The 17397-nt window shown below is 33.9% G+C and overlaps 3 protein-coding genes across 3 annotated transcripts in view; all 3 read left to right on the top strand.

Annotated features, from left to right (window-relative positions):
• LOAG_16350 (hypothetical protein) overlaps positions 1-2672 on the top strand; it is a 4581-nt gene extending 1909 nt beyond the window's left edge. Inside the window, exons 3-5 of the mRNA XM_020449002.1 lie at positions 968-1133; positions 1490-1573; positions 2332-2672. Coding sequence (XP_020307548.1) covers positions 968-1133; positions 1490-1573; positions 2332-2418 — 337 coding nt within the window. The 3' untranslated portion in view covers positions 2419-2672. The remainder of the gene's footprint in view (positions 1-967; positions 1134-1489; positions 1574-2331) is intronic.
• Positions 2673-5448: 2776 nt separating this feature from the next.
• LOAG_06506 (hypothetical protein) lies at positions 5449-10327 on the top strand (the record flags this gene model as incomplete). Its single annotated transcript, XM_020447157.1, has 12 exons — positions 5449-5499; positions 6057-6186; positions 6344-6524; positions 6734-6977; positions 7244-7390; positions 7678-7744; positions 7931-8109; positions 8240-8380; positions 8736-8848; positions 9413-9600; positions 9739-9867; positions 10059-10327. The coding sequence occupies 12 exons, from the start codon at positions 5449-5451 to the stop codon at positions 10325-10327; spliced, it is 1839 nt and encodes a 612-aa protein (XP_020302583.1).
• A 2445-nt stretch (positions 10328-12772) lies between these two features.
• LOAG_16349 (hypothetical protein) overlaps positions 12773-17397 on the top strand; it is a gene marked incomplete at both ends in the record, with an annotated part of 7935 nt that continues 3310 nt past the window's right edge. The window contains 14 exons of the mRNA XM_020449001.1: positions 12773-13073; positions 13341-13447; positions 13515-13765; positions 14085-14211; positions 14277-14513; positions 14596-14729; positions 14836-14969; positions 15085-15209; positions 15473-15569; positions 15670-15860; positions 16020-16183; positions 16293-16470; positions 16634-16842; positions 16916-17000. Coding sequence (XP_020307547.1) covers positions 12773-13073; positions 13341-13447; positions 13515-13765; positions 14085-14211; positions 14277-14513; positions 14596-14729; positions 14836-14969; positions 15085-15209; positions 15473-15569; positions 15670-15860; positions 16020-16183; positions 16293-16470; positions 16634-16842; positions 16916-17000 — 2340 coding nt within the window. The remainder of the gene's footprint in view (positions 13074-13340; positions 13448-13514; positions 13766-14084; positions 14212-14276; positions 14514-14595; positions 14730-14835; positions 14970-15084; positions 15210-15472; positions 15570-15669; positions 15861-16019; positions 16184-16292; positions 16471-16633; positions 16843-16915; positions 17001-17397) is intronic.

The following is a 17397-nucleotide window of genomic DNA, read 5'->3' as shown; positions in this document are numbered from 1 at the left end:
TATATATATATATATATATATATATATACCATTATAATGATCATTTTGCTTATTTGTTAAAAGCAGGTAGAGGTTAGAAAAAATAAACGGTTTCAAAAAACTTGGTTTAGAAACTGCAATTTTTGTCGATATAGGTGCACATATCACATGTTGTCAGCAGTTAGATATTAGTAGCGGTATTTTAACCTTCAAGAGATCTTTCAGCGCGCTGCTCTTCTATAATAGTACCTAAACTTCTAAATGCATTTTTTGATCGCGAACATTCATTTGACATTTTTCTTGATGAGACCTCAATGACACCGCGGGCCTTTGACGATTTTTATTACAATGACTTTTCATATCGTGAAATATATTTAAGTAACGGGCACGCATTTGATTACATATTAATGTACGCTAAATTAATAGGTTATTCAAAAAAGAAAGTTCTGAGAGATTTCCCAATAATCATGGAGTAAAACCGTTGATTTCGATTCATTTGTTACGGCTCAATTTTCTATATATTTTATCATGCAAATTACGGAGATCTGAGTCACTTACTTGTAAGCTAAACGTTATTTTATATTTCAAGTATATACTGTCCGGCTTAGATTTTTTTTCAAAATTTCTGCTCGTTTTTATCTCGTGTCGAAGCTAATACTCAAATATAAGATCTGTATAACCCAATGAGTCGAATCAAATACGTAACAGCAAAAATGTCAATAGCTACTGAGCTAATTTAGATTCAGGAAAATGTGCTAAGCCCTTTTCAAAATTTTGATCTGACTTCAAGTTTGAGGAATGAGATAGTTTTGGTATTTAATACTTCTTGCGGTTTTTAATCTTGCATATATTATTCTTCAGAGTTTTAACAGTATACATCAGTACCTACAAAGATTTGGATTAATTCGATGCAATATTTTTGCTGTGTGATACATTCAAGACTTTCAGCCGCACAAGTTTGTGAAAATTTAAGCTTCCATATTTTCAGAGAAATGATAATGAGAAGAACGTTGAAAGTATCCGAAGTGACGGATGATAAACTAATTCTAGTGCATGTTGTTCATAGGATTGAATTGAACCGTGTTAGTGATGTGAACATGCAGTTAAGAACTGCTGATTTGTTGGAGGAAACTATTAATGCCTACTTGCGCTTGGTATGTTCTATATTTGCCTTCGTTTTTATTATGATTAAATTCGGGTTCCTTCTTTTAGCGTTAAAAAAAATTTGGTATTTGCAGAGGCTTCTACTCCTTTTGTTAGTGTCTCTCATGTCGGTGCTGATTTTAAAGACAGAGACTTTTCATTATTCTGGAAGTAATCCCATATATAATTTAATCATGAAATGAGATCATTGCTTTAAACCTTACCATTCTTCAAACAACTGTTGGCAACATTGATAAATTTGCAAGAAGGATTTCCTTTAATTAGAAAAATCAAACTAAGCGTTTTAATTTATTGTATATTGAAGTGTCGAAATGTTTTTGAAGTTTAATCAACAGGTGAATTGTAGCTTGAGCGGCAGGTAAGGAATAGAACAGATGTTGAGCAAATGGCTGCTCGAAAGACAATGCGAAGTCAATCAGATCAGAGAAAAGCAAGTATTTTTGTTAAAATATAGTAAAAAATTGCTTCAGAATGGACAAAATAGAGGGGTATGGTATATTGTAGTTTGAGCGTAAGCTAAAGAATGCATGGTGTATTATAGTCTTGATAACAACTGAGGAATATAATAGGTGATGGGCTTATAGCTGCTCGAAAAACAATACGAAGTCAGTCAAATTTAAAGAAAGGCCAATAGGCCAATTTTTGTTAAAATTCATTAGAAACTTAGCTTTAGAATGAGCAGAAGAGGAGGGTATAGTGTCTTGAAGATTTCCACATCCTAGTTGCGTTTTTTTTTAATGTTACAATGTTCAAGATCACTTTGTAACAGTTTTTCGTAATTAAAAAAAATCTGAATGTTGCTTTGTTTAGTATTGAACAGTAAGCAAGGTAACTTGGTCAGTAAGCAGGCTAACTTGACCAGTAGTTAAACTAAATTACTTCAATTCAAGTTCGAGTTAATGCTCCCAAATGTATTCTAATATTGAATTATTATGCATAAAATGGCTTGCGCATTCCGACCTGTTTTATCAAGAAACCATGAACTGATAAGCCTGCACTGTTGTTCTGTTTTTGTTGAATCAAAATTTTTTAAAAGATCCAGACAATCACTTAGGATTTGTTTTCTGTTTTGTATTCCTGTAGAAATAGCTAGAAATTAAAAGTTGTACTGGTAAAAGAACAGAATGATTCAAAAGGCCATTTAGAGGTCTTGTTTACTGTTTTCTCTTAAAGTTCCATTTATTATAGAAACCTGAAAATCATGAAAATGGTTCAGCACCAGAATCGAGCAAACGCCGGAGAACTCGACCAACAGGTCTTAATTTCGATGACTGATTTCACACCCATCATTTCATTTCAATTCCAAATTTATCTTTCAGCAGCAACCTAGACATTTATAATTGCTACCACTCATCTTCATGACTTCATTGCTCATTTTTGTAGTCCTCAGTGTTAGGTTATGAGTGCAAGTCTTTTTAAAACCCTTTATTGGATTTCATCAGTTTCAGGAAATTTTCCTCATCAGTTATTTCAGAATTTTGAACTGCCTCTTTTATTATATCACCACTGCTACAGCTTATTTTGCCTTGTAATTTTCATTCTCAAAAGGCCGTTTTATCTGCTTAAAATTTTTTGTTCAACTATTTTTTAAAACATATTTCCGTTATTGGTCGCTAATGCAGTTGTATGTATTGATCTCCCATAATTTTGTTTTGCCAGATTTTGACTACTTTCTTTTTTTTCCAAAGTCATTTGTATAATATTTGTTTCAAACAGAAAGCTGGTATTATGTGAACTCTCTTGGAAATCTGTTTGAATTGTATGACGAAAGAAGCCAGGTTAGCGCGAACACCTCGTCTGGGTGTAAAAAATGGCGATGTACAATTGGAATGTTCTGCTGCAATGTGGAAAAGTGGAAGTTTGCGAGAGAAATATCAACAAAGTTTTATCATTCCTTAAACAAGTTTCAACAGATGTCGTTTTCCTTTGATTCGTTTTGTCACTCTCACAATTTGTCCACTTTTTGAAATTCCTTTTATTAGATTTTTTTACACATTATATATTCGCAATTTGTTTATTGTTTCAGCAATTTGTTTATTGTTTTTCTGACGAATTTCGTTAATGAACCACGGTTAATTTAGAACTTTCTTTCACATTCTTTAGATGTATTTATAGGTGCAAACGCATCGTAGAGTATGTTAGTTTTTAAAATTTTTAGGAATACAAACTCCTTTCAGTTGTAAATTTACTTGAAATTTCTAGCTCATAACGTGAGACAAGTGATTTTTTATCAGTTTTTCTCCATATTGGACAAATTGGTTTATTTTTTTACTGCTAATTCATTTGAAGTTTCTGAAGTAACTTAAGGCTACAGATTGAATATTGATAGGGGGACATGTACTAGGTTGTACTTCCTGTTTCATTTACTAGATTACCTCATCGCGAGGCAGAAAGGTGAGTTTTGGTGAATTCAGGCAATTCATTTTAAAATTTCAGAGATTGGGGGAAAAATAAAGTGTAGTGAAGTTGCCGAGCAAGTGATTTCAGGAGTACAATGCCATATAGTTCAGTTTAAAGTATTTGTTGATGGCTGCTGTCCTAGCTGATGGCTAATCTTAGTTTGCTTTACGCTGAATTCGATTGTGGCCTTCGCTTAAAGTCATTCTTGATAAACGTTGGAAGATTTATTAGCGCTTAAAAAGCTTCATGTAGTAGTAAAGAAAGTATGTAGAGATATCATAGGTGATGTGAATCTACACATGTACACAGGTCAATATTAAAGAACGAACATTTTTTCGCACCGTGCAAAGTTTTTCAGTTTATATAAAGTTATGGATGTGATATCAAGGAATACGTTGTTGGATTTCGAATGATTAATTCTATTCTCAAAATAGTTAATTGCCCAAATTCACTCATAATTTCTCCTGTTTGCTTCAATTTCATTATTTATCATCGTTGATCCTTTTTTGTACAATAAAGATTCCTACTGCAACATCTTTTCGCGTCCGTATTAAGAAAAGCTTCTCGGGATTGCGCGAAATGCTAATAGTGATGCTAACTATCGTTTGCCGGAAAAAAAAATTTCTAATTTGAGGATGCAGCACCACTTCACAACTGAATTCAACGTATTAAGAGGCTTGTCTTTCGCACATCATGATATACAGAACACTAAGTGAACAGTCACCACTAAGAGAGAAAGTGAGAGGTGAGATAAAATTCAAATGTCAATTCCCATTCGAATTGAAATTCTCAAGGAAACACGTAGCAACTTTGTAGGAGTCATTTGAAAGAAGTCCACCTCCTTTCTCTATGACCTTTACTTTCCTATCATATCGGTTGTTAAATTTTTATCGGAAAAATATTTGTCCTTGAAGATGCAGTGATATGAATGAGATATGTTGAGAGCCATCACAAAAACCAGTTCCATTAAACAATCTAAGACATGAATATTCATATAATTTAAGATGCTGTGAAACTTGGCAATTACATCTATTCGTCACCTGTTACGCAACGGAATTCTAATTTAGGGTCAGTCACATGTATCCCGATTTTTTATATTTCCGTACTGAGTGGCTGATTGTTAGTATGGGTACAAAAACAATAAGGCATATATGACATTATGCATATGTGAGTTGAGATGCCAATAATTAATGATATTTATTGGAACTCTTCGCAGTTAATATCTAAATTATGTTTTTAACAACACTTGAATAAGATGTTTTGCGAATTTCAAAAGGGAAATTTGGTTTTTAAATCATTCTGTTTTGTTTCTGTAGTTCAAGCTTTTGTTCACAAATTAATATTGCATGGGAGTAAATTTCTAACATTGAATATTAAAGGTGGGATGACTGAACTATCATTAAACATAATATTTTTGAATATTTCAATTTGATTTATTAAAATTTCAAATTAAAAAATTCCACTCTTTGAAATTAGTTTCATAGCAAGATGAAAGAAAAACTATCAGTTATCATCAATAATTAGGTTGTAAAGAAGGACAGAAGAGAGACCATATATTGCACTCAAATTGTTCTGCTGATCCCTGTCACATATATTGCCAGATTCTATCTGTTCTTGTTCCCTTTTGCTCCAGTTGTTTGATGTTTGGCTAAAAAGACAGGCTTAGACTTCGTTGTAGCCTTTTCGTTTTTAAATTCTTTATTTGAACAATGTAAGAATGGTAATCGTTGCACGTTAAACCTCTCACTTATCAGTACTATTTTAATTCACCATTTCTTGATCTCTGATTCTGATTACGTGTGATTTCATTAAAAGTATTTACCTTTTTTGAAGTTTAATGAAGTTGGAAACTAATTAAAGCAGTTGTCAAGTGAACATCAAAATCGAGCGCAATTGAGTTGTGCCATGGGATACATTCGGAACCGTTCTCAAATGCATCATCTTGTCTTCCTCACGGTAAGTTTGCAGAGAAAAAAAAGAAAAGAAATGATGTCAAAAGAGACAATCGTCTTGTGTTTGTTAAAATAGGACAAATACACCTGTGGGTTCCGATGACATTTTTCAAATGATTCGTTATGAAAAAATGTAGTAGTATGCTAAATATACAATATGTTGTTATTTCATTAACGAAAGGAAATATTGTTGTAAGCATATTTCTATTTAAAAATGTCAACTGTTAAAAATTTCAACGTGTTAGCGTACATTCCAGGAATTCTGAAACGACACTTGGCCAAGATTTTTTAAAATTAAGTTTCAAATATCCTTTAGATTTAAACCCTAGAGATTGGCAGGGAAGGATGTTTTAGTCCAAACGTCAAATCAATGATTTGTCATGCTTTCTGTTAGTCTTCTCGTTTGTGAAATTGGGACCTTCTTTTGATAAACTCATTTTCCTTTGTTTTGGATAAAGCTTGAAACTTTTACAACAAAATGAAATTTCGAAGTGAAATTTTTTTTAACGGCAAAGAGATGTCCTTTGGATTTCGTGTGAGTGTAAATGTTATGTTTTCAAGATTGCATTGTGGTTAGCAAACAGTGCCAATAAATGTCTCGGAACTCCCGGTGAAATTTTTGTTCCACTGCAATCTGCTTTGCGAGTGCGCTTCAGTGATGATGTCTTTCAACAGTTGTCCAGAGTAATCGGTATTCTTTGTTTCTTCTTGCATATTGTTAAACAATGTAAGGTCTATTATAGACACTAAAAGTGGAAATGTTTCTGCGATCCAAGTATTTGTTGGTCGTACAGTCGATGACAAAGTCCAAAACATTCTGATAAAAATCGATTAGAATTTCATTTCAGAATATTTGTTCAAGAAGCATGTTAAACGAGTGATGATTCCGTCGCAACAGCAGTGTTTTCCGGAAGGATGTGTTAGAATTCAGAATCTCCAGCTTGTTGCGCATCAGAATCCATCATACATTGGAGTGGTGCCAACATCACCAAATCTGTTAACACTTAGGATTAGTGGCTTTAACTTTTAGTAGGTTGTAGTACAACTTCAATGTAATAAAAATATGGAAAATGAAGTTCGGCTACGTTCACCTGCATTATTTACAAGAAAGAGAATTGGTTCTAAGTAATGCAGTGACTTTCATTACCAATGATCATTAATTTAGTGAGATGGGAAAATGCTGCAATCTTTTTAGTTATTCATCGCAATCAAATTATCAACTAAAATCAATGTTAAAGCATCGCAGGTACGTTATACGGGCACTTACAACCATTGCCACTCATTCCGGTGACAATACCAACATATGGTACATTAGCAATATCTGCTAACCAGCTTGTCATAGAGGCCACATTTGATATTCAGAAGACCATAGATGATGTACCGTACGTTCGAGTAGTCAGTTGTTCTCTAATTAATGAAGTTGTTCTCGCTTGGGTAGAAAATATGGGCCTGTTCACTATTATTGTCAATACCAAGTATCAGGTAATTACTGAATAACTCACTTTCATTCTCTCTCTCTCTCATTATCTTTGCTGGTTGGACAAAAATTTAACAATTTTTAAATGAATCATAATTTCAAAATTTCAAAAAGAATTCTAAAATATATATTGTCCTAAAATATAACCACACATACACAGGTTTTTAGTTTTTCCTAATATGTGCTTTCGGTAAATTATGGTATCTGCTAATACAAGAGAGATTACAAAATATTGCATACAGTAATAATATTCATACATGATTTGTTGTAGCATGAAATAACGATAAAAGCTCGGCAGGTATTAGAAGAAACTCTTTGCATCGCAGTGAATAATGTGGTCAACAATGAACTGAGTAGTGAACTGCTTCAGATACCAAATCAGATATCAATCATTGATTTATATCGAGTGTTTTTCGAGGTTTCTATCACTTAATCCTTTTTCCTTTTAAAATAAGTTTATTTTACCGCACTCTTTCTAGTCTTATTATAAAGAATCAGTTTTTGAATACATTGTAAAAAGAAGCATTCATCCGTTTGATCTTTAAATTGCAAAATTTCTGCAAACCGTTTTAAAAAAAAAAAATGCATAGATTAGGAGATCAGGCCTATGCTGCTAGGAGTGTTTTCTTCCGGGAACTTGTCAAGTATGAAATACTGTAACATACTATCGAGTATTATATGTTTTTTTTTGAAGTTGTTGTTTAGAAATCGGATGACATAAGTGGCCAGAAGATGAAAAGAGGATTGGGATCCGAGCCAAACTATTTGGAGGGTGAGCCTGTCCCTATAAAAAATATCATCTTTTCTTGACATGATAAATGAATCTCAATTTATCATTCTCATTTCTAGATATTTTGATGAAAAATTTAAATAAAAATAACTGTCTTTTGCTTCTTTTTCAAAAATGCATTAGCGCCATTTGGTTAAATACCTTACTCAGTATGATTGATATTTGCAGCTCCAATGCAACCTGAGTTACAAATCACTTCTGATGGAGGTATGCTGCAAGAATCACAGTTTAGTAGGTCTAGTACGTTATTCAGCGTATCTTCCTACGACAATAAGACAGAGCCAAATGTTCTAAATTCATTGTCTGTCTTCCCACTTCAGAAATCAAAAGAAGTTACTTCCAGTATTGTTAGTTCTATTTTCATTCTTTCATTTATTTAAAATTTCTCGAAATTTATAGTATCTTCAGTTTTAATATATGCTATTTTTCTCTTGAATGCTTTCAATAATTTTCATTCATAGAATGATTTGTTTGTAGCATAATAGTTGGAAGAATTCATGGAAGAAGCTAGCTCTGTTAATTCTTTCGCTAAGTATTCTAGACACTAGTGCAACATATGGAAGATTTTTTCTCGGTCTGGATGGTGATGTGTATATTAGAACGTATGATCAAACTAAGGTTTCTTTTATTCATTTATTTCTATTTTTCTCTTTGTCTATGTCAACTCATAAATGCGTATAGCTCTGTTTATGATTTTCTGCTCTTACAACTTTTCAAAATTAACTATTTGTATCATTTCTATTATTTAAAAAATTCCTTTGTTATTTTTGAAATTATTCCAATATAAGTACTTGTAATATCTGAATTTATTGAGATTTAAAATACATAAAAATATAAAAAATCAATCAAATATTGGGAGATATCATATAAATGAGTACTATAATTGCGATCCGAACTTTTCGCTATATATTAAAATTCTTCTGATGCTTCTCAATTCCCATTTATGCGTATGCAGAAGAAATAACTATTTCAGAATCCTTATGAACGACCCGAAATGTTACGATTCAGTGAAATAATGAGTGGAGGTAATGTTGGCTTGCTGATATCAGAATACACTATCAACACGCTCTTTCTTAAAGCACATATGTAAGGATTCGATAAAGTGAATGATGAAGTGTCAATTGTTTAACGTTTCCTACGTCTGCATTTAGACCATTTACAGATGTAAAAAATAGTAAGCTTGAGGTACTAATGTTTTTTCGGTTTTCTTGGAGCTTCTGAGATACGCACACGATCATCAGTTTCAGTGTGCTAAAATTTGTGAGATCCAGCTCGATGAAATATTTAAGCTGGGTTTCATCGGTGTTTTTTAAATTTTAAATCTTCACTGTTAGACGTTTTATACTATTGAATTCCGAACAGTCTAATTTTGGAATCAAACATTGTCTTTGTGATGGAAAACTGGCATGCTTAGGTTTTTTAAGACTGTCCTTGCGATATGGGTTTACTGTACCACGTTGCGCCCGGCTTACTGTACCGAGTTGCGCTCCCTGCTAGATGCAATTTTAAACTTGATTATTTCAAAGACTTTTAATAACTGTGTGATTATTATAGAATCATTACTGAGAAGAGCAGTGAATGACGTATTTCTTGGTAAGCAAAGTAAAAAATTGAATTTTAATTTAGCTGTTTCATAATTGTCGTTTTCAGCATTGGTGCACTGGTTTTCAGCGTGAGTTCGGCAACACCTGTGCTTGGTAAATTAATACGTACATCGTGTGGGATGGATGAAGTTTGTCTATCGGATATTATTCCGGAGGTTGCCGAAACATATCCAAATAAGCAACTTGAAATTATCTTGCGTACAACTGAACCACCTAAGGCAATGATTTCGGCAGGTTTGATTACCTCATGGCTTATCGAGGAAAAGTAAAATTTTGTCTTATTCGACACAGCTGATAATGTTTGAAAATTCCTGACTTCTTTTTCTAAATATAGAAAACTTTTGAATTGGCACTATAAAATTCGCAAACCAGATGCTACTGTCGTGACACTCGAAGGATGGGCGACATTTTTCGTTGAAGGGACAACTGAAGCAGTTGGTGTAATACCGTTCAGTACAACGATACAGTGCAGTATTACAAACTTACCTGGTCGTATTGCTGGTTAGTAATGCAAGTAAAATTAATTAAAGAGTTATTATACAACATACGGCTCAATTTATCCTCAGTCCAACTTCATTGAAATCCAGCCTATCACTTTTCTTTGTTTGGATCGAGGAATAGTGTCAAGACATATGAATGCTTCATTACTGTTAATTAGCTTAATCTCAAGATAAATTCTGATATTGTTTCAGGACTAATGAAAATAAAGACACTGCAGTTTCATGAACATATCGATTTTTTTGGTCTTTCGCTGCAATCACTAAACAGTTTCACGGAAGCAACAAAAGGTGCTGTGATGAAAATGGTGAATGAGATACTTAGAGAAGGTATCAGTTTAAACGAATCAACAACATCACGAATGTCTAATACATCGATCAGTCTAGTAGATAGAGCTATCTTGTTGCAAACGAAGTTTAATATTGAGAGAAATTTCTACCAACAGATGCCGATTACGGTGTAATAGTTGCTCAATTCTAAAATATATCGGTTTCTCTATTTTCTGATACTCTGAAATTCAGGACGAAAATTTCCTCTTATCAGACATTTTCCCTTTTTCATATTCTTCAGGAACCTTTTCTTGCCGATGTTACTCCGACAACATTTCATTTTTTTCTTTTTTTTTTGTATATTTATTTCATAACAAATTCTTATTCTAAATTCATATCCAGTAACAGTCCATCTCTTTTTTTTCCATGCGTTGATCTGATGTTGTATTTTGGAATTCCTTGCACATATCAAGTAAAGCCACTTTTTTCTTTATTAGTTCATCCAAGTCGTGTGTGATTATCGCTACTGTTTAATCATAAATGCTATACTCTATCATTTCTCAGGACACTTTTTTTATAAGGCGTCTTTTGCGAGGAGAATTTCATAAAAGAAGAAAAATGAAACAAATTTATAAAGGGATAGTAAATATATTGTGGTGTTGTAGCAAGGACTGAAGAAAGTATAGATGTTAAAAAGGTTCATGACACTGAGGTTTTTTTCGAAATTGGTCTTTTGTATACAAAGTTGAAACCTATAGAAGTTGTCATTCAAAGACTAACTGCAAGTTCTGATGAACTGTAAGGCCACACTAAATAGAAAAAATGAAATAAACTGCCCAAACAATACTAAACTAAAGAGTTAAAAAAAAATCATCAAATAAAGCTACTTGAGTAAATAACTTTCTGTTAGGAAATTTTCGTTTTATTTGATCAGCAGTGACTTTAGTCACTGACGTAAGGCAATATTCTTAGCCAGTAAAAGCATTTCAATCTGTATACTTCTTTAATTAAACCAGGATATAGATAATATCGATATAACAGATAATGTACAATGTTGCAATTTCATTCATAACGCCAGATTTTCACAGTTTACCAGAAAATAGTGACCAAAGTGAGACGGGTGTATGCATCATGATTGCCACTTAAAATGGATTTTCTGGGCAACGGGAGATGCTTTGGATGGTCAGTGAAAAACAGTTCGATGTGCTTACGTCTGAGTGTTTCAGAGATAACAATCCTATTTTTATGCAGAGATGTTTTTCAGGGGATATTTTAACCATTTTAATAAATTACAAATAAAGTGATCATACACAAATTAAAAGGTAATTCGTTCGACATAATCAAGTGCATTTCCATCTCAATCCGTGTGCTGCTAGTTCGGATTGTGAATCGTACTGGAAGATGTGAGGTATGGGAAGTTCATCCGTGCCTCCCTTAGAGTGGTACCTTAAGCTTAATCGGATATTTTTGAATTTCAAAAAGACTAGTAATGAATTTGTAAAAAGAATTAAAAGTGATAGACTGAAAGTATATTAAATAGTATAATAATATGTGTCAGGGAATGAAACATATTATATACAATCGCGTGTAACCGTGATTGAAAGAAAAGGACGTTAGTAAGTAATGATGCTTAACGTTTTACTAATGACTTGATGATGTTATCATCCGGTAAAGGGAACGAAAGTATACATTAATTTGAGTCACGGATAAACTCGCACCTCCTCAAGCAGTATTAAAGTTCAGATAAAGAGAAAAAATAACGTGTGAATGTCACAAACAGGGATATCCGCATTGAGACGCCAGGTTTTCACTCATGGGCCTTTAGTCGATGACACAAAGTTTGGATACGGATGGACGGAGTGATCGATAGAAGATCAAGTTTCGTGAGAGAGGGAAGGGAGGGGGGTGACAATAAGGTGACAATAAGTGACGTATTGTGCACGTGAGCAGGGAAATATATTGCTGTATTTTTATAAACGTTGGAAGGAGCCTTAGTTATCTGCGTTAGTTATCTGATAGATTTTTGGGGTCAATATCGTTTTATTAGAGAATGTTAGCAGAGTCATGTGGAAGAGGTTTGTCGGTAACACTTACAGGTCCAGATTTTTCATGAGAACTATTTTCACTCTCTTATAGACGTCCTCTCCAGGTAGAGATATATAAGAGGCTGGTGTTTTTGATTTAATGAATTAGCCTCAGAAATTCATAAGTAGAAGTTGGTATTTTTAATATTAGAAAACTTATATTTCGGAGATTTCAGTCGTAATCTTCCCTTATATTTCTTTCATCGCTCTTTTCTGCTCTTGGAAGTCTAGATATTTTGCTAATAATGGTGTGATATACATAAAATTCTTGTTGATATGTAAACGAATGGCATTTCCTTTATAACAAAATGTCATACTTTTGCCATTTATATTTGCTGGTAATGACTTTTGTGGTATATAACTTCTCCTTTTAGGAAATTCGTTCTGCGAAATAGATACCGTGGTAAGTCCATATTGTATTGTTCACTATCGGAAGGAAGTTCATAACAGAGGGAAGTATGAGTGTGATGGCGTCCAACTGGAAGTATAGTGAGTTACGCACTTCATTCATCGGAAACTGCTATAATTGATGCAATCATTATTTTATAGCTGAAAATGGGCGACGGTGTTCCAAAATATACATCTTCTAGTGGAATTAACGGACAGCCATATATGGGTACATCAAGTGGTTATGTACCTCCAATGCAGTATGCTGGGGGAACCGATTCACCTACGACAGCCCCTCCGCAGCAACAAGCGCAGATGCAGTTTGTTCAAGGATCTTTACAGCATGGTATAACCGCGGAAGAAGTTGCAATTGCCAAACTGGATAGTTCGATAGCAAGCATGGAAGAGCAACAGATGACTGCAGATCCACGTTATGCACAGATGCTGTTGCTGAAACAAAAAATCACAGGTTCGTTGGTCATTTGGTATAAATAAGGCTGACAGGATCTGTATTGTCATATTCATCAGAAATAAATATATTCATAAACCTCAAATTTTTTCGGGAAAATCTTTTTGGTAAGAAGTAAGTGATAAATCTTTAGTTGAAGAGAAGCAATCAGTTAACACTTGAGGATAAAGTGAAGTTATTAATTGGTTCAATTATTTAAGCAGGAAAAAGTGGAACCGTAGATCTGATTAAATATTTGAATAATTTTTAAAACGTTTCATCTTTCAGGAACACCATCGACTGAAGTGAAACATCATCAACCGGTCGACACAGCAGTGAAAGAATCGCAGGAAAATACATTTACATCTGAGCAGCTGGAACAGCTAAAGGCACAAGTATGTTTTAGATATGCATTCAAGTTATGGGTTTCCGTAGCATCTTTTGCTAACTTATTATTTACAGATCGGTGCTTATAAACAGCTAGCAGCACAGGAACCGGTTGCAACAGCTCTTATCGCTTCATCTATATCGAAGCCATCTTCCTTGCTTCCTGAACCTTACGAATTTCCTGTTGAGACAGAAAATGGCGAGAAACTGCCATACGATTTGATGAAAATTCTAACGCTGCACCAGCAACGTGCTAACCGAAGTACATGTCTTCCCCCTCCCCCAGGAGTCGATCCACAGACAATTCTAAAAGAACGGGAATACAGGTGCATATAGGATCTGATTTTAAGGCACATCAATGTTATTTAGAGTTGCTAAGCAATTAGCTGTACAGTTCAAAAGATAATGACAGATAATACCATTTACATGCAGTTATTCGAAGGAAAATATGACAGTAAGTCGATAGGATGGATCTATCATCTTATCTGCATATCACAACTTGTATAAAAGTAGTACAAAAGATAGCAAGTATAAGAATTGTCCTGCAGTAGTTAAAAGAATGTTTTTAGAACTTCAAAAATGAATGGATTTAAGGTTTCAAAAATGGTATTGTTTATTGTTTTTTTTTTTTTTTTTTTTTTGCAGAATTCAAAATAGAATTGGTGCACGAATTCAGTGGCTTAGCAATCTTCCTGCGAATTTAAGCAAACGATTATTATTAAAGGCAGAAATCGAGCTCCGTGCTCTTCGTTTATTAAACTTACAAACTCAGGTAAGCCACATGGATTAAAATTTCCCAAATTTTATATATATTTCTGTTAAATTCCCATGATTTAGGTACGGAATGAAGTTTTGAGTCAGCTGAAGAAAGATACAACACTTGAAACTGCGCTCAATCCATACGCTTATCGTCGAACCAAGCGACAATCTTTGCGTGAAGCACGAGTTACTGAAAAACTAGAGAAGCAACAAAAAGTTGAGCAAGAGCGCCGCCGTCGACAGAAGCACAATGATTTATTACAAGCAATTCTGCAACATGGAAAAGAATTTAAGGAGTACCACCGCAATAATCAGGTGGTTTTCTGATTCGAGGAAGTTCTCACTTATTTAACAGAAGTTTTGAATTTTGTATTTGAGGATGGAACCAGTTTTTTAGGTCAAGCAAAGTAAAATAAAGAAGGCTGTGCTAACCTATCATGCCAATAGCGAAAAAGAACGAAAAAAAGACGAGCTGAAAAATGAGCGAATGCGTATGCAAAAATTAATGCAGGAAGATGAGGAAGGTTACAGGTACAGTGCATTTCCAGAATTTGTTTTTCTGAGCAGAATAACTTTTAGTTGCAAAAGTTATGTCGCGTTACAGATAAAACTCAAATCTCATACATATAATTTTTAGACAGTTGTTGGATGAAAAGAAAGACAAACGTTTGGTTTTCTTATTACAACAAACCGATGAGTACGTAGAAAGTTTAACAGGACTTGTCAAACAACATCAAGCAACGGAGAAACGAAGAAAACGTAATGAACGCCGTGAGCAAAAAGAAAAGAAAAGATGCAAGGTTCTTTTTGTTAAAGTTTTCGTAATGACGTCGGTTTTTAAGGAAGAAAATTGTGTTGCATAACCGATGAACCGATAATTTTGCAGAAAGCAGTGAGTCTGAAGTACGGATACGCATAAGAGACGCAACTACTGGTGAAATATTACCTATGGAAGAAATGCCGAAATCAGAAGATATCGATGCTTGGATTGAAACGCATCCTGGACATGAAGTAACATTGATTGTTTTGCAAGAGTTCAAAAAATGTAATGCTAGAGCAAAAAGTTAAACTGCTGGAACTTAATAATCTGCAGGAGATTTGTGAGGAAATTGTGAATTATAAAACTTGAGCCAAGGACTGTGTTACAAGTAGGAAACTGTTTTTAAAAAAAGTCTTCGGAATTTTGCTTAACTTCTGGTGTATAGGAAGATTATTCAGCTCTTATAAGGTAAAGATATCAAAACTATGCTAAATTGTTGAAAATGTTTTCGAAGGTCGTATCGCGTGAGGAGTACTCAGATAGTGAAGATTCAGAATCAGATGAACCCATCCCGGAACCTATTGAACAAAAGAAGGATGATGAATTTGAAGGTTTGTTGTTGTCTCTTTACTTATTCCTATCCATCTAACAAGTTGATTAGTGAGTGGTGCAATGCTGCTATAATCATACTGCATCTTAAAATGTGTTGAGGTATGGACGAGGAGACACGAAATCGTAAAATAATTGAGAAAGCTCGAAACGAGGAAGATGAGTATGATCAGAAAAATAGACGGCAAATGGAGTCTTATTACGCAACAGCGCATAAAATTAAAGAGAAAATTGTGACACAGCATTCATCACTGGGTGGTGGCAATCCGGCTTTGCAACTTAAACCTTATCAGGTCAGATCTAACGAATTTTCCTTTACTTCACACCTTTGTTGTATTTTTTCCTTCTTTTATTATCTAAACGTTCTGTTTTTTTACTGTTTTTATTTTCGTTTTGTTTTTCATTTTTTATTTTTGTTTTTTTTTAATACGATGATGATAAAGTGGTTTCAGTTAAAAGGATTAGAATGGATGGTTTCCTTATACAACAACAACCTCAATGGTATTCTCGCCGATGAAATGGGTCTGGGGAAAACAATTCAGACAATTGCATTGGTCACATATTTAATGGAGGTCAAGAAGTTAAACGGACCGTATTTAATCATCGTCCCTTTGTCGTAAGTTCTTACCTATAATTTCTAACGCGAACTTTAACTGCCTCTTTTCAGAATCTAATTCAGGAAATTAAGGATACTGATGAAAGTATTTGAAAATTTTCGATTGCAGGACGATTGCGAACTGGAGTTTGGAACTTGAAAAATGGGCCCCACATGTTGTAAGCATTGTTTACAAAGGAAACAAAGAGGCTCGTAAAAAACTTGAGGCTTCTATTCGTCGTAACGCATTTAATGTGCTGTTAACCACTTATGATTATGTGCTAAAAGAGAAAGGTCTTTTAGGAAAGGTACTTTTTTATCGTTATATAGAGGACATGATGATTTTTTTATTGGATAGGAAAGGTACTTTTTATTGTTATATGGAGGACATGAAAATTTTTGTGTTGGAGTAGTGAAATGATTTCAGATGTACTTCAAATTTTATTGACGCTGAAAGCGTGTGTATTACAGATACGATGGAAATATATGATCATTGATGAGGGTCATCGAATGAAAAATCACAATTGTAAACTAACCCTAGTTTTGAATGGATACTTCAGTGCGCAACATCGCCTCCTTCTCACTGGAACTCCATTGCAAAACAAATTACCGGAGCTTTGGGCATTATTGAATTTTCTTCTCCCATCAATCTTCAGTTCGTGCGGAACCTTTGAGCAATGGTGAGAATTCAAATTAATTCGGGAAACTGAGAACAATTTGATTTTCTTTGATATTGTCCAATGCAATTTTCAGGTTTAATGCTCCATTTGCAACAACTGGTGAAAAAGTAGAGTTGAATCAGGAGGAAACAATGTTGATCATCAGGCGGTTGCACAAGGTATTCTTGGATATGGTTTTGATGACATCTAACTATATTGACTCATGAATTTATGACGCTGATTTAGTAAATCATTTTTGTGCACCCTTTTTCAAGCCTCCTTGCCATTAAAATTTTTACTTCGCTCATTTCGGGACCTTATGATTTTCTTCAAAAACTTTTCTCTATCTATTCATTATCTAGCATCTAAAAAATACAGTAAAAATGTAGTTTACAGTTAACATATGCTTTTCGAAATAAAACAGTTGGTTTAAGGTGTTACGACCATTTTTGTTGCGTCGTTTGAAGAAGGAAGTAGAAAGTCAGTTGCCGGAAAAAACCGAGTATGTTATTAAATGCGATATGAGTGCGCTTCAAAGAATGCTTTATCAGCACATGCAGAAGGGCCTACTTATCG

This window comes from Loa loa (genome assembly GCF_000183805.2).
Source record: "Loa loa unplaced genomic scaffold supercont3.1, whole genome shotgun sequence".
Lineage (NCBI taxonomy): Eukaryota > Metazoa > Nematoda > Chromadorea > Rhabditida > Onchocercidae > Loa > Loa loa.
Note: the sequence above shows the minus strand (reverse complement) of the source record. Positions and strands in the feature narration are given on the sequence as shown.